This window comes from Acartia tonsa, chromosome 15 (assembly GCF_053477335.1).
Source record: "Acartia tonsa isolate MP-2025a chromosome 15, ASM5347733v1, whole genome shotgun sequence".
Taxonomy (NCBI): Eukaryota; Metazoa; Arthropoda; class Copepoda; order Calanoida; family Acartiidae; genus Acartia; species Acartia tonsa.
Genome location: NC_137274.1, coordinates 1,595,564 through 1,607,635, shown reverse-complemented (window position 1 = coordinate 1,607,635; position 12,072 = coordinate 1,595,564). Strand labels below are relative to the sequence as shown.

Below are 12,072 nucleotides of genomic sequence, written 5' to 3'. Positions count from 1 at the left end.
CTCACCTCTCCTTATTTTTAGATTTTTAATAAATTGTAGATAAGGGGGGGGGGGGAGTAGGAAAGCACCCACATGTTTATTTAACATATTTTAACTTAACTTAGAAACAAATTATTAGAACTGAAAAAGCATGTATTGTATCATATTATAGAAAATTTCCACAAATCATAAAAAAAATAAAAGCAATACTATTTAGTTGGCTGGGACCATTTGAACTGAAATTAATCTTTTAATTTTGCATTTTACTATCTGCAGAAAGGTGTTTATAATAAAAAGCAATAAATAACTATTAATATCTGATTTAACTTGACTTCTAAATATGATAATGCTAACTGACTTCGAAAATAATAATTGCTTATCAACAAATTTATTTTTGTACAAAAATATTCTAGAATAGTCATTATTTATAAAATTACAAAAATAAGGATGACAAAATCCATAAAAGCAAAGCTCTGAAATTGTAGGACAAACTTGTAGAGTGTCAGAAGTGAATAATCAGAATATGAATGTTTAAGAGTCATTACAAAATTTTAAAGAAATATGTTGAAAAACTGATTTAATAAAGGATAATGTCAAGTAAATACTTACATTTTTAGGACTGGTTGTTACTGCAGAGGGTTTTACGCCATCACAACCATCCAAGGAGACCATCACCACGGGCAACATCTGCTACACCAAGCTCCAGAAGGAGCAGATGAATCACTTCTATACCCAAGGATTCCATTACCTTTTTAATCTGTTTGACAAGGAAGTATGCTAGCTAGAAGATGCTTCTGCTACTGCTGTTTATTGCCGGTACTGAGCAAAATCACAGACCTTACATCTGTCCATCCTGTTCAAGTCCCTGCACACATCCATCAGTCCATTGTTCCTGTTGTTCATCCTGGTTCCACCTTAAATGTTCATCCTTCAAAACTCTCAAAGAGAGACTTGGCAACAAAACTTGGATTGGCACCTGTTGCCCTCCTATCCAAACTCCACCACCACCCTGTCCTACCCCCTCCTCCACTCCTCAACAACATCAACCCCCCCCCCTCCCATCCCCTCAACAACACCTACCAATGGAGAACAAGACTTCAACATATGCCAAATCAACATAAATGGTATGAAAAGCAAAGCAACTGATCTTATGCACCTATTAACAGAAGAAAACATCTATGTTGCTTTGGTACATGAGACCAAACTGACAGAGAAATCTAGAGACCTTTCAACACCTGGTTACACTCTGGTAAGGAAAGATCATGTTAAGGACAAGGGAGGGGGCCTTGCCTTCCTTGTCAAGGATAATGTCACCTTCCACATCAACCCGATTCCTGACCCCATCAAGAGAAATCCTAATGTGGAATACTAGAGCATAACCATTCATGGCAAGGATAATCTTATCCGCAGAAACATCTAATGTCCTGGGAATCAGTATTTTGAAAATCAGATAAATCGGATCATTATATCAAATATATATATATATATATACATATAAATATTTGTAATTGAAAAAAATAGAAAATAAAGATGTTTAAAATGGACACACGGTTATTCTGTAAACAATTATAAAGTTGGTATGCTTTCTAAATCGTGCCTAACTACTACAGGAATCAGCATGCAAAGTTTAAATTGAAAGGACATATTAACATGCCTAATAAAAAAGCTAAATGCTACGGACGTACGGATGAATCAACTATAATTATAGAAAAGCTTTGCTTGTAAAAATATGATAACAATATTATAAATCAAAATTAAATTTTAGCTATTATTATTAATAACTATTAGCGCACCCCTAGCATCTAGGAGCTTTATATTCGAAGGGTTAAGAAAAGCATAAAATAGCCTAAAACCATCCCAAGACTTAATTCTAAAAGATAAATATGGGATTTATGTGAAGCTTTCATAGAACGGAGAACTCAATCAGTTCATTAGTAATCAAAATCATAAGATACAGACAAACAAGGATGACAACATCCATAAAAGCGAAGCACTGAAACAGTAGAACAAACGGACATTAACACTTATATTGTGTCAGAACTGAATACTGAATATAAATGTATAAGAGGCGAAGCAAAGTTGTAAGTAAATTTGTTAAAAAACTGCTTTATACAGGATTATGTTTATGGACATACTTACATTTTTAGGACTTGATTATAGAGTTGCTTCGCAAATAACATTATACTTTGTTGTCCCAGGAATCTAAATACTAAAAATCAGATCAATCGGATGATTAGATCACAGAAAAATTTGTTGTTAAAAAAGTAAAAAAATCAACATGTTTAAAATGGACGTACGGACATTTTGGTAATGATTATAGAGTTGATACGCTTTCTAAATCGTACCTGAATACTAAAGGAATCACCATGCAAAATTTGAAATCGATAGGACAATTCTAACATGGCTAAATTAACGAAAAAAGCTATCCGTTACGGACGGACGGACGTACGGACGGACGGACCGAACCTAATTATAGAAAAGCTTCGCTTTTAAAAAGTCCTTACTACTTTATATAAAAGGATTATATTTTGATAATGATAAATTTGGTGATTGGATATATAATACATGGATATATTAAAAATATGGACCACATTTATTGATCACTTTGTTCCATCATTAGGAGGGGAGGGGATGGGATCATTATTATTTTGGTAAGTATTACTTTATTAGAGTACATGAAAATCTGAAGCAACATCCAAGTAATAATATATCGAATATTTGATGACACAAATATTTGAGGCTATATTTGCTGTGAGTTCACAGTGTACAAACACATGATTTATTTTACTAAAACAAGTTTGCAGGTGCTTTCCCTCAAAGGGCCCATTGAGCACTGAAATTTTCCCACTCTATTCTAAATAGAGGGGAGGTGGTAGTTTTTAAAAGCGAAACTTTTCTATAATTAGGGTCGGTCCGTCCGTCCGAGATTTTATTCGTTAATTTAGGCATGTTAGAATTGTCCTATCGATTTCAAACTTTGCATGGTGATTCCTGTAGTAGTTAGGTATGATTTAGAAAGCGTAGCAACTGTATAATTGTTACGAGAATGTCCGTACGTTAATTTTAAACATGTTGATTTTTTTTACTTTTTTAATAACAATTTTTTATGTGATAAAATTATCCGATTGATCTGATTTTTTGATTACTGATTCCTATTACAATAAGGTACAATATTATGAGTGAAGGATCTCTATAATCAAGTATTAAAATGTCAGTATGTCCTTAAACATAATTCTGTATTTAAGAAGTTTTGCAACAAATTTACGTATAATTTTGTAAAACCTTATATTTTCATATTTAGTATATTCAGTTCTGACACTCAACAATGTTCGTCTGTCATGTCGTTTCAGAGCTTCGCTTTTATGGATGTTGTCATCCTTGTTTTTTAATGGCTATCCCATGCTCAATGATTACTTATTAGAGAACAGTGTTATAGATGGATGAGATCCTATATGTAAAAAAGCTTTACCAACCAATCAAAATCGGATCTTTGACAAAGTTGCTTCGGACAAAGTAGCTTCAGACAAAGTATCTTCAGGACAAATTAGCTTCCTAAGGAAAGTAGCCTCCACTGTTAAGAAAGGTCATGGCCGCATCGCTCGGCCCCCTGGCCTGCCTAGCCGCGGGCGCTCGGCCCCCTTGTCTATAACCTAACCTAACCTAACCAAAATATTGTAAAAATATTATTAAAAATTGTAAAAACAATATTAAAAATTAAAAAAATCTATCAACCACTTTTTTAAAAAAAACCACTAAATTCTAAACCACCTATGTATTATCAGTTGATGATATTTTTCTTAAATAAATGTTCTGAGGCTAACATAGGTTAGGTTATAGGCTAGGAGCCGAGCACCCGCGGCTAGGCAGGCCAGGGGACAGCGCTGCGGCCATATTAAAGACTATTTTTCCTAGGAAGCTACTTTTCTTAAGTAAATCTCCTGAAGCTACTTTGTCCAAGATCCATCAAAATCCCCTAAAGTCCCAATAGTTGTTAAGCCAACAAATAAGGAAAGGTTACTATACTCAATTTGAGGCATGTAAGAATAATCCTCATGGTTTAGCAATCAGCATAATATTTCTGACAATAGTTAGGTAGGTCCTATGACAAACGCAGGAGTCCCAAAATTACAAGTGGACAAACGCAGGAATGGACTTTTAACCTAACCCAACCTATTTTAGACCTTCTTTTAGGTTTTTTTAATGCATAACCCCTTCGGTGGGCTTATTTGTACATTCATATCTTAACCTAACCTAATCTGTACAGAAATACTTAATTAAATTAATATTTTAACACTCCTGCGTTTGTCCTGGAACCGTTAGGTACAATTTAGTAGGCATAGCATCTCAATAATCATAACAAATTGCACCTAGAATAATAAATACTCCTACCACCCTAATCTATGTATCTTTGGTTGTTTGACCTGGCATATCTTTGGTGCCCTTAACCTGAGGGGCTACCCAGTACCCAATATAACCTAACCTAAACTGGCCTAAACAAACAAAAAAATCCCTAATTTTCAATTTATTTAATATATTCGACCTCCCCCTCATCATTTTTTATTTTAGTTGTAAAAAAAATAAGACAAAATTTTTTTGGGGGAATCATTTTTTAAGGGGCGATTTTTAGTTACAAAACTTCCTAGAACCTATGAAAGATACATAAGAAGAGCCATATCGGTTCAACAGTTATTGAGATCCTTTGGTACATACACACACCTAGAGATCCTTGTGGGATAGCACCAAAAATTTGTAATATTGTAAAGAATCCTTATACTAAAGTAACAGGATGTCTGTGTGTTTGTACCGAAGGATCTCGCTAACCGCTAAACCGATCGGGTTCTCCTTAACAGGGTAGCTTCTCATAAGTCCCGGGAAGGTTTATAACTATTTTCTAAAATTAAAAATGAGGGGAGGGGGAACCCCAACCCCAAAAAAATACAAAAATTTCGCCCCCCCAAACAATTTTTTTCCTTTTCTTTTAAATTCTAAAATAAGAAATTGGGTTATTAAATTCGACTCTCTCCTCCTCAAGTGCCCCTAGAGGGCTCTAGGGGCGTAGCCAATAGTTTTAGATAAAGTATTGAGACACATTTTATTAATTGAAGTTATTTGATTATCACAACCCTTGCAGGCACAGCATGCCATCCAGGTAAAATACAAATCATCTCTTTGACCCTAACAAATCATTTGCAATGACCAAAATACTAAAATGGCCTGTAATAATAAAAAAACACAATATGAGATTTAGGTATCCAGGTATGGTCCTGATCCTTAAGGTCCTTAGAAAACTTTGAATGGCTTCTTTTACCAAGTTTTTATTTTTTTTAATGAATTTTTCCAACCTCCTTAATTTTGCCATACACCTTCTTTATTTTTGTATTTTTTTAATCAACAACAAAATTATATAATACATCTATGATTATTTTTAATGAACAAAATTAGAATAATCATACCAAAATAAAATTGTTATTTAATAATATAAAAACTAGCAGTTTAACTCAAAGTACCAAAATAACCCTCCCCAATTAAATTGGGGAAAAAATTAGAATAAGGTAGTATTTACATTAGGTAAGGTTAGGTTACTTTATAGTACCGCAGGGTTAGAACCCGCAGAGTTAGGGTCTTCTTCAAGGATAGCATAGACACTATGTAATAGGTCTGTTAGTTACATATCAGTTACTCAAAATATTCTTTTTAGAATTTAATTCTTCTGCTGACCTAAAAAGTTACTTTAGGGGCCTAGAAATAACCGTATAAAATTTCATCTCTATTTCTGCCTGGCTACCTAGCATTTTTTCTAGGGGCGATTTCTCTTGGGAGGGAGGTGTTACCATCCCCAAATAGTTATAAACCTGTCCAGGACCTATAAGAAGCTACCCTGTAAAGGGGAACATGATCGGTTCAGTGGTTATGAGATCCTTCGGTACAAACATACACACAAGACAGACAAACATCCTGTTACTTTATTATAAGGATTAAAATGTTCGTTTGTCAGTTTAATATTTATTTATATTTTCTAATCACTTATGGTTAAATACATAGTATAAAATACAAAAAGTAGCAGAAATCAATCAAAATAAAATAATAGTAATTTAGCGCATCGTATCATAAACAGCTTTCCGCGGATATAAAAATGAAAAATTCATAGATTAAAACCAGTTTTGTAAGCCCTAAAGGGCCGACGTCCCGAACTAACAAAACTGGGTTTTATATTTTATTATTCGTGGAAAACTGTCTGTAATATGATGCTATATGTGATTATTCAGTATGGCCGAGAACTGGTTCTAATCCAGCGGATATTTAGCGGTTTCGAAACCATACTTGGAATAAAATTGTTTATTTACAAAAATACAAAATATATAAAAATAACAATATAATAAAAAATGCAGAATAAAAAAATTAAATGCACTGTGTAAAAGACTGGCGGCTTCGCCCCTGACCCTCCCAAAATGTTTGATTTTTTTTGTGTTATTTAGATTTAAAAAGAAGTGAAAAATAATTGGGGAGGGGGGGGGGGGTAGGTTAATCGATCCCCTTTCTTAATTTTAGTTTTAGAAAGGAACGAAATTTTTTTTTTTTTTTTGGGGGGGGGGAAATAGCTTAAAACCATCACAGGACCAGTAGGTATATTCCCAGAAGGGTAGAGCCCAATCGGTTCAGTGGATACTGAGATCTTAAGCTTCAGACATCGTACTACTTTGTTTTATAGGGGGAGGGTGGGGATGATATATTGGAAGATAAAATGGTAAACACCCCAGAAGAGAAACACCCAATAACCTAGTTATTTATTACATCGTATTATAGGCAGCTTACCGCGGATATTCTAATCTAATGTAAAGTTAGCCTCGAGGGACCAAAGGCACGGGCTAACAAAACTGGTATTGATTTTATATATATTGATATATTCGCCGAAAATTGTCTGTAATACGATGCTATAAATGATTTTCAGTAAGGCTGACCGAACCGGTTCTAATCCAGCGAATATTAAACGGTTTCAAAGCCATACTGAAAAAAAGTTATCATTAATTTCTACCAGATAGTTTTATACATTTTCTATCGCACCGTATTATAGACAGCTTTCCGCGGCTAGTATGGCGGAGAACCGGTTCTAATCCAGCGAAAATGCAGCGGTTTTACACTTGAACTCCGGCCAACTTTCTGACCATATAGTTGAGGATACCTCCGTGTCTAGTAGTAATGGATATACAATTGGTTGAAACGTTTGAGCACCCAACTCATGAATTAACAGGTTAAAATTCAATAAAACTCCCTAAAGTTGTTGAGCCAACGAATAAGAAAACGTTATTATAAAACTTTGGGGAAGTAGTGTATTAAACAGCCCATTGTTCCCTTGTACAATTTGTGGTTATGCCCCTAGAGGCCTCTAGGAGCACTTGAGAAGGGGGGAAAGTTTAATTCAATAACCCAAATTTTTTTATTAAAGATTTAAGAGGGAAAGTGGGCGGTGATTATTTTCTAGGAGCGATTTATCTTGCGATGGTGGTAGTACCCTCCCCCAAAACCTTCCTAGGACCTATGAGAAGCTACCCTGTAAAGGAGAACCCGATCGGTTCAGAGTTTAGAGAGATCCTTCGGTGCAAACAGACAGACAAACATCCTGTTACTTTACAAGGATTATGACAGGGGAATTTTCAATTTAGGTTGTCACCACAGATCTAAAGGGATAAGACAATAGCCGATGTATTGATGTACATCCCCATTGACGATACACAAGTAACCCCTTCTATAGATTACAATAAGTGGTTGAAACGTTTAAAAATTCCTAAAGTTGTTGAGCCAAAGTTTTATAATAACGTTTACTTAGTCGTTGGCTAAACAACTTTGGGGACTTTTAATGAATTTTGATTGGTTGGTTTATTAAGTTGAGTGACCAAATGTTTCAACCACTAATTGTAATCTACAGAAGTGTTAACTTAATGTATCATCATTGGGGATGAACATCAATTTATCCGTCATTGTCTTATCCCTTGAGAATCCTGGGATGCCGTAGTGTCCTAGATTCGTTGGGATCAATTATACGATTTTTAAAACTGCAGAGAAAGACATAAAAATCACGAAAATTCAATAATAAAAAAATCGCGAAACCTCTCCTCGTGTATCTATATTCTTAAGCGTTATGAACGAACAGACAGACAAACAAAAACCAGTATGTTTTAAATGGACGTACAGATATTCTGCTGAGGATTTTAGAGTTGCTTCGCTAAATTGTACTCAATTGGTATAGGAATCATGATGCAAATTCTGATATCAACATGTCTGAATTAATGAAAAGAGATTACAGTTACAGATGGACCGAACAACCCTTATTATAGAAAATCTTCGCTTTTAAACATGGATGACAACATCCATAAAAGTGAAGGACACACCTTCATTTTAGGACTTTATTATAGAGATGCTTCGCTTATAACACTGTACTTTGTTGTCCTAGGAATCAGTATTCCAAAAAACAGATCTATCAGAAAATTTTATCACAAAAATTTGTTGTTAAAAAAGTTAAAAATAAATATGTTTAAAATGGACGTACAGACATTCTGGTAACTATAATAGAGTTGCTATGCTTTCTTTATCGTACCTAACTGGTATAGGAATCATCATGCAAAGTTTGAAATGGAATGAACAATTCGAACATGTCTAAATTAATGATAAATGCTAACTGTTACGGACGGACTGACCCTAATTGAAGAAAAGCTTCGCTTAAAAAAGAACAATTTTATTTATGTTGTTGAGCTCATTATTTTTCAAGCTTACGAACATACGAATGTCAGAATGTGGATCTAAAGGGTTCAGACACTGGCTGATACAACTGAAATATCTTCCCAATGATGTTACACACAATTACCACTTCTGTAGCGTAAAATAAGTGGTTTAAACGTTTGAACACTCAATTTAATTAATCAACCAATCAAAAATCACTGAAGTCCCCTACTCTATAATAAAGTCCTAAACGGGGACGTACAGACGGACCAACCCTAATTCTAGAAAAGCTTCGCTGAAAAAAGAACAATTTTATTAATATTGAGCTCTTTATTTTGCAAGCATAGTTTAGGAATAATTTATATACATATATTTTTATAAATATAAAGATATGGAATTAACAAATAGTAGGGTTGGGCCGGATATCCGGCCATTTTTAATATCCGGCCGGATACCGGATATCCAGCTGTTTTCAATATCCGCCCGTATACCAGATATTTAAATTATCCGAATACCAGATATCCGGCTGATTTCTAATGCCGGATATCCTTTTATCCTGCCAAATGTCCGGTAATTTGCCGGATATCCGACTATTATAATATCTGGCCGGATACCGGATGTTCGGTCAAAAAACTATCCGGCCCAACCCTAAAAAATAGTCAGGAATTTATAAATATAAAGATATGGAGATAAGCTTAGGACAAGAATTAACAGTCAGGGATCTTAAGGGATAAGACAATGGATGCACGTCCCCAATGATGATGCACAAAATTACCCCAATTTTACACACTTAATGGATAATCAAACAAAATTTTAAGAAGTACCCTAACATATCTTAAGCTATTGAATAGAAAAGGATACTATAAAACTTTGGGTACTAATTAACAGTCATAAGAAATTACACTGGTACCCAAAGTTTTATACCCACGTAATCGTAATGTCCCAAAAACTTTGAGACCTTTATCAAATCTTGATTGATTAGTTCCTAATATGAATTTTCCAAATGTTTCAACCAATAATTCTAATCTACAGAAGGGATAATCTTGTTTTACATCATTGGGGATAATATATATAAATTTATTTTACATTGTCTTATCCCTTAAGATCCCTGTCCATAAATGTGATCAATAGGGTTGGGCCGGATATCTTGCCATTTTCTATATCCGGCCGGTTACCGGATATTGAAACTAATCGGATACCGGATATCCGGCTGATTTTTACTGCCGGATATCCGGTTATCCGGTAATTTGCCGGATATCGAGCGTTGGCCAGATATCCGGCCGGATACCGGATATTGAAACTATCCGGATACCGGATATCCAGTATCCGGCCAAAAAAGTATCCAGCCCAACCATAGTGATCAACTCCTGGGATGGGACATTGGACATCCTCAATTATGATAAACAAAAGCAACCCTTCTGTTTAAAATTATTGATTTGAAGTTTAAAAACTACCAAAAGTTCTACAAAAGTATCTAAATTTTTGAGCCAACAAATAAAGATAATGTGGATATAAAACTTTGGGTACCAGTGTAATTTACAATCCATTGTACCCTCCCTTCTTCCCTGGTTCCTTTACAGAAAAAAAACATTATCCCAAATTATAAATAAAATTTAAAAACTTACTTATTTTGATAACATTTTAGGATACAAACTTTTATATAAAAAGTTCAATGTCGATACAATCTAGAGGTGGATTCTTTTTTTTAAAAATTGGGGTTCTCACCAAAATTGTTTTTGTGAAAAAAAATCCTCCAAAATCACAAAATCTACAAAAATTAAATAAAATTTTTTATGTGGTTTTGGAGGATTTTTCACAAAAACAATTATGGTGAGGCAACAATGCAGCTACCCCAATATCTTTTAAAGAATTCACCTCAGGGCTCGACAGACATGCTTTAGCCTTAGTGAAATCATAATTTTTAAAGAATTTTATTTTTTGCACACAAGCGGGTTTAAATTTGAGGCTTATGCGCGTCTGAGGCACGGCTGCAAAGACCTGATATAATTTTATGGATGAAATCATATTTGGTTCTTAGTCTTTTGTTCTTACTATAATAATATACTAGCAGCTACAACCCAAGAAAATAGCTTAAACCCATCACAGGACCAGTAAGTATATTCCCAGAAGAGTAGAGCCCAATCAGTTCAGTGGTTACAGAGATCTTACACTTCAGACAGACAGACAGACAGACAGACAATTAAATATATAATTTATAAATCACCAAGTTCTAGACAAACTTTTCAATAACTGGTGGGTGGGGGGTGGCACCCCCTTCCCCCCCTAACTTGGAGGATTGGGGGTGGAGCTTGTATCAGTCCCCGCCCCCTCCGCCCCCTGAGTCAGCAGCTGCTGGTGATTCCTGTAACAATTCTTGGTTGTTGGGTGTAGGTGTAGGTGTACTCTGAAGATTTTGTAAGCTGAGAATATACACTTTGTACCTCTCCTTCTCACTCAGTAAAAACTAAAAGTAAGATGCTGTTATAACAAGGATGACAACATCCATAAAAGCGAAGCACTGAAACGGTAGGACAAACGGACATTAACACTTGTATAGTGTCAGAACTGAATAATCAGAATATAAATGTATAAGAGTCGAAGCAAAATTGTAAGTAAAATTGTTGAAAAACTGCTTGATACAGAATAATGTTTATGGACATACTTATATGTATACTATATTATAGAAAAGCTTCGCTTTTAATACTTTGGGTACCACAGTTATTTACAGTCCCCAATGTCCAATGAAATGCTATTATGATACTTTGGGTACCACAATTATTTGCAGTCCCCAATGTCCAATAAGATAAGGGGTAGTTGCACGAAATGCATTTAAGCTTGAATTTAGTGAACTGTATAAATGTAAGATTATGCTCTATGTGATCTATCAAATTATTGCTTGTAGCAAAAGCCATGAATTTGAGCTAACTCTGTTTTTCTTTCATTTTGTCTGTCTGTCTGTCTCTATATCAATCTATCTATCTGTCTGTCTGTTTTTATATCAATCTATCTAAGTATCTAGATATCTACCAGTCTGTCTTTCTCTCCGTCTGTCTATCAACATGTCTGTCTATCTGTTTGTCTTTTTGTTTGTATGTCTGTCTTATTGTTTTTTTCTGTGTGTCTGTCTGTCTTGTCTGTTTGTAAGTTTCTCTCTCTACTTATCTATGTGTCTGTCTTGTCTCTCTCTGTCAGTCTGTCTGTCTATCTATTTGTCTGTCAAAGTGTCTGTCTATGACTAGGGCAAAAAATATCTACCTTGACCAATTCTTGTTGATAAGCTGTTTGTCTGTCTGTCTGTCTTGTTGTTTCTTTCTGTGTGTACATCTTTAGTCTTATCAGTCAGTCTGTCTGTCTTCTCGTTTTTATGTTTATCTACTA

At 34.7% G+C, this 12,072-nt stretch overlaps 1 protein-coding gene and 1 long non-coding RNA gene across 4 annotated transcripts in view; both read right to left on the bottom strand.

The window, feature by feature from the left end:
• Positions 1 to 5,966: 5,966 nt before the first annotated feature.
• On the bottom strand, positions 5,967 to 7,168 carry LOC145307084 (uncharacterized). The gene is made up of 2 exons (XR_013875294.1): positions 7,013 to 7,168; positions 5,967 to 6,756 (listed from the first exon to the last, which is right to left on the bottom strand). It is a non-coding gene; the product is annotated as an uncharacterized LOC145307084 (long non-coding RNA).
• A 3,531-nt stretch (positions 7,169 to 10,699) lies between these two features.
• Positions 10,700 to 12,072, bottom strand: part of LOC145306759 (PH and SEC7 domain-containing protein-like) — a 28,869-nt gene continuing 27,496 nt past the window's right edge. The window contains exons 23-24 of one of the 3 annotated variants that reach the window (XR_013875197.1): positions 10,893 to 11,158; positions 10,700 to 10,745 (exon numbers count right to left, since the gene is read on the bottom strand). Coding sequence is in view for 1 of the 3 variants with exons in the window: in XM_080149053.1 (XP_080005179.1) it covers positions 11,009 to 11,158 (150 nt within the window). In the remaining 2 variants the exon portion in view is untranslated. Of the gene's footprint in view, positions 11,159 to 12,072 lie in introns of all 3 variants that reach the window. The other 2 variants (XR_013875198.1, XM_080149053.1) reach the window with 2 other exon arrangements.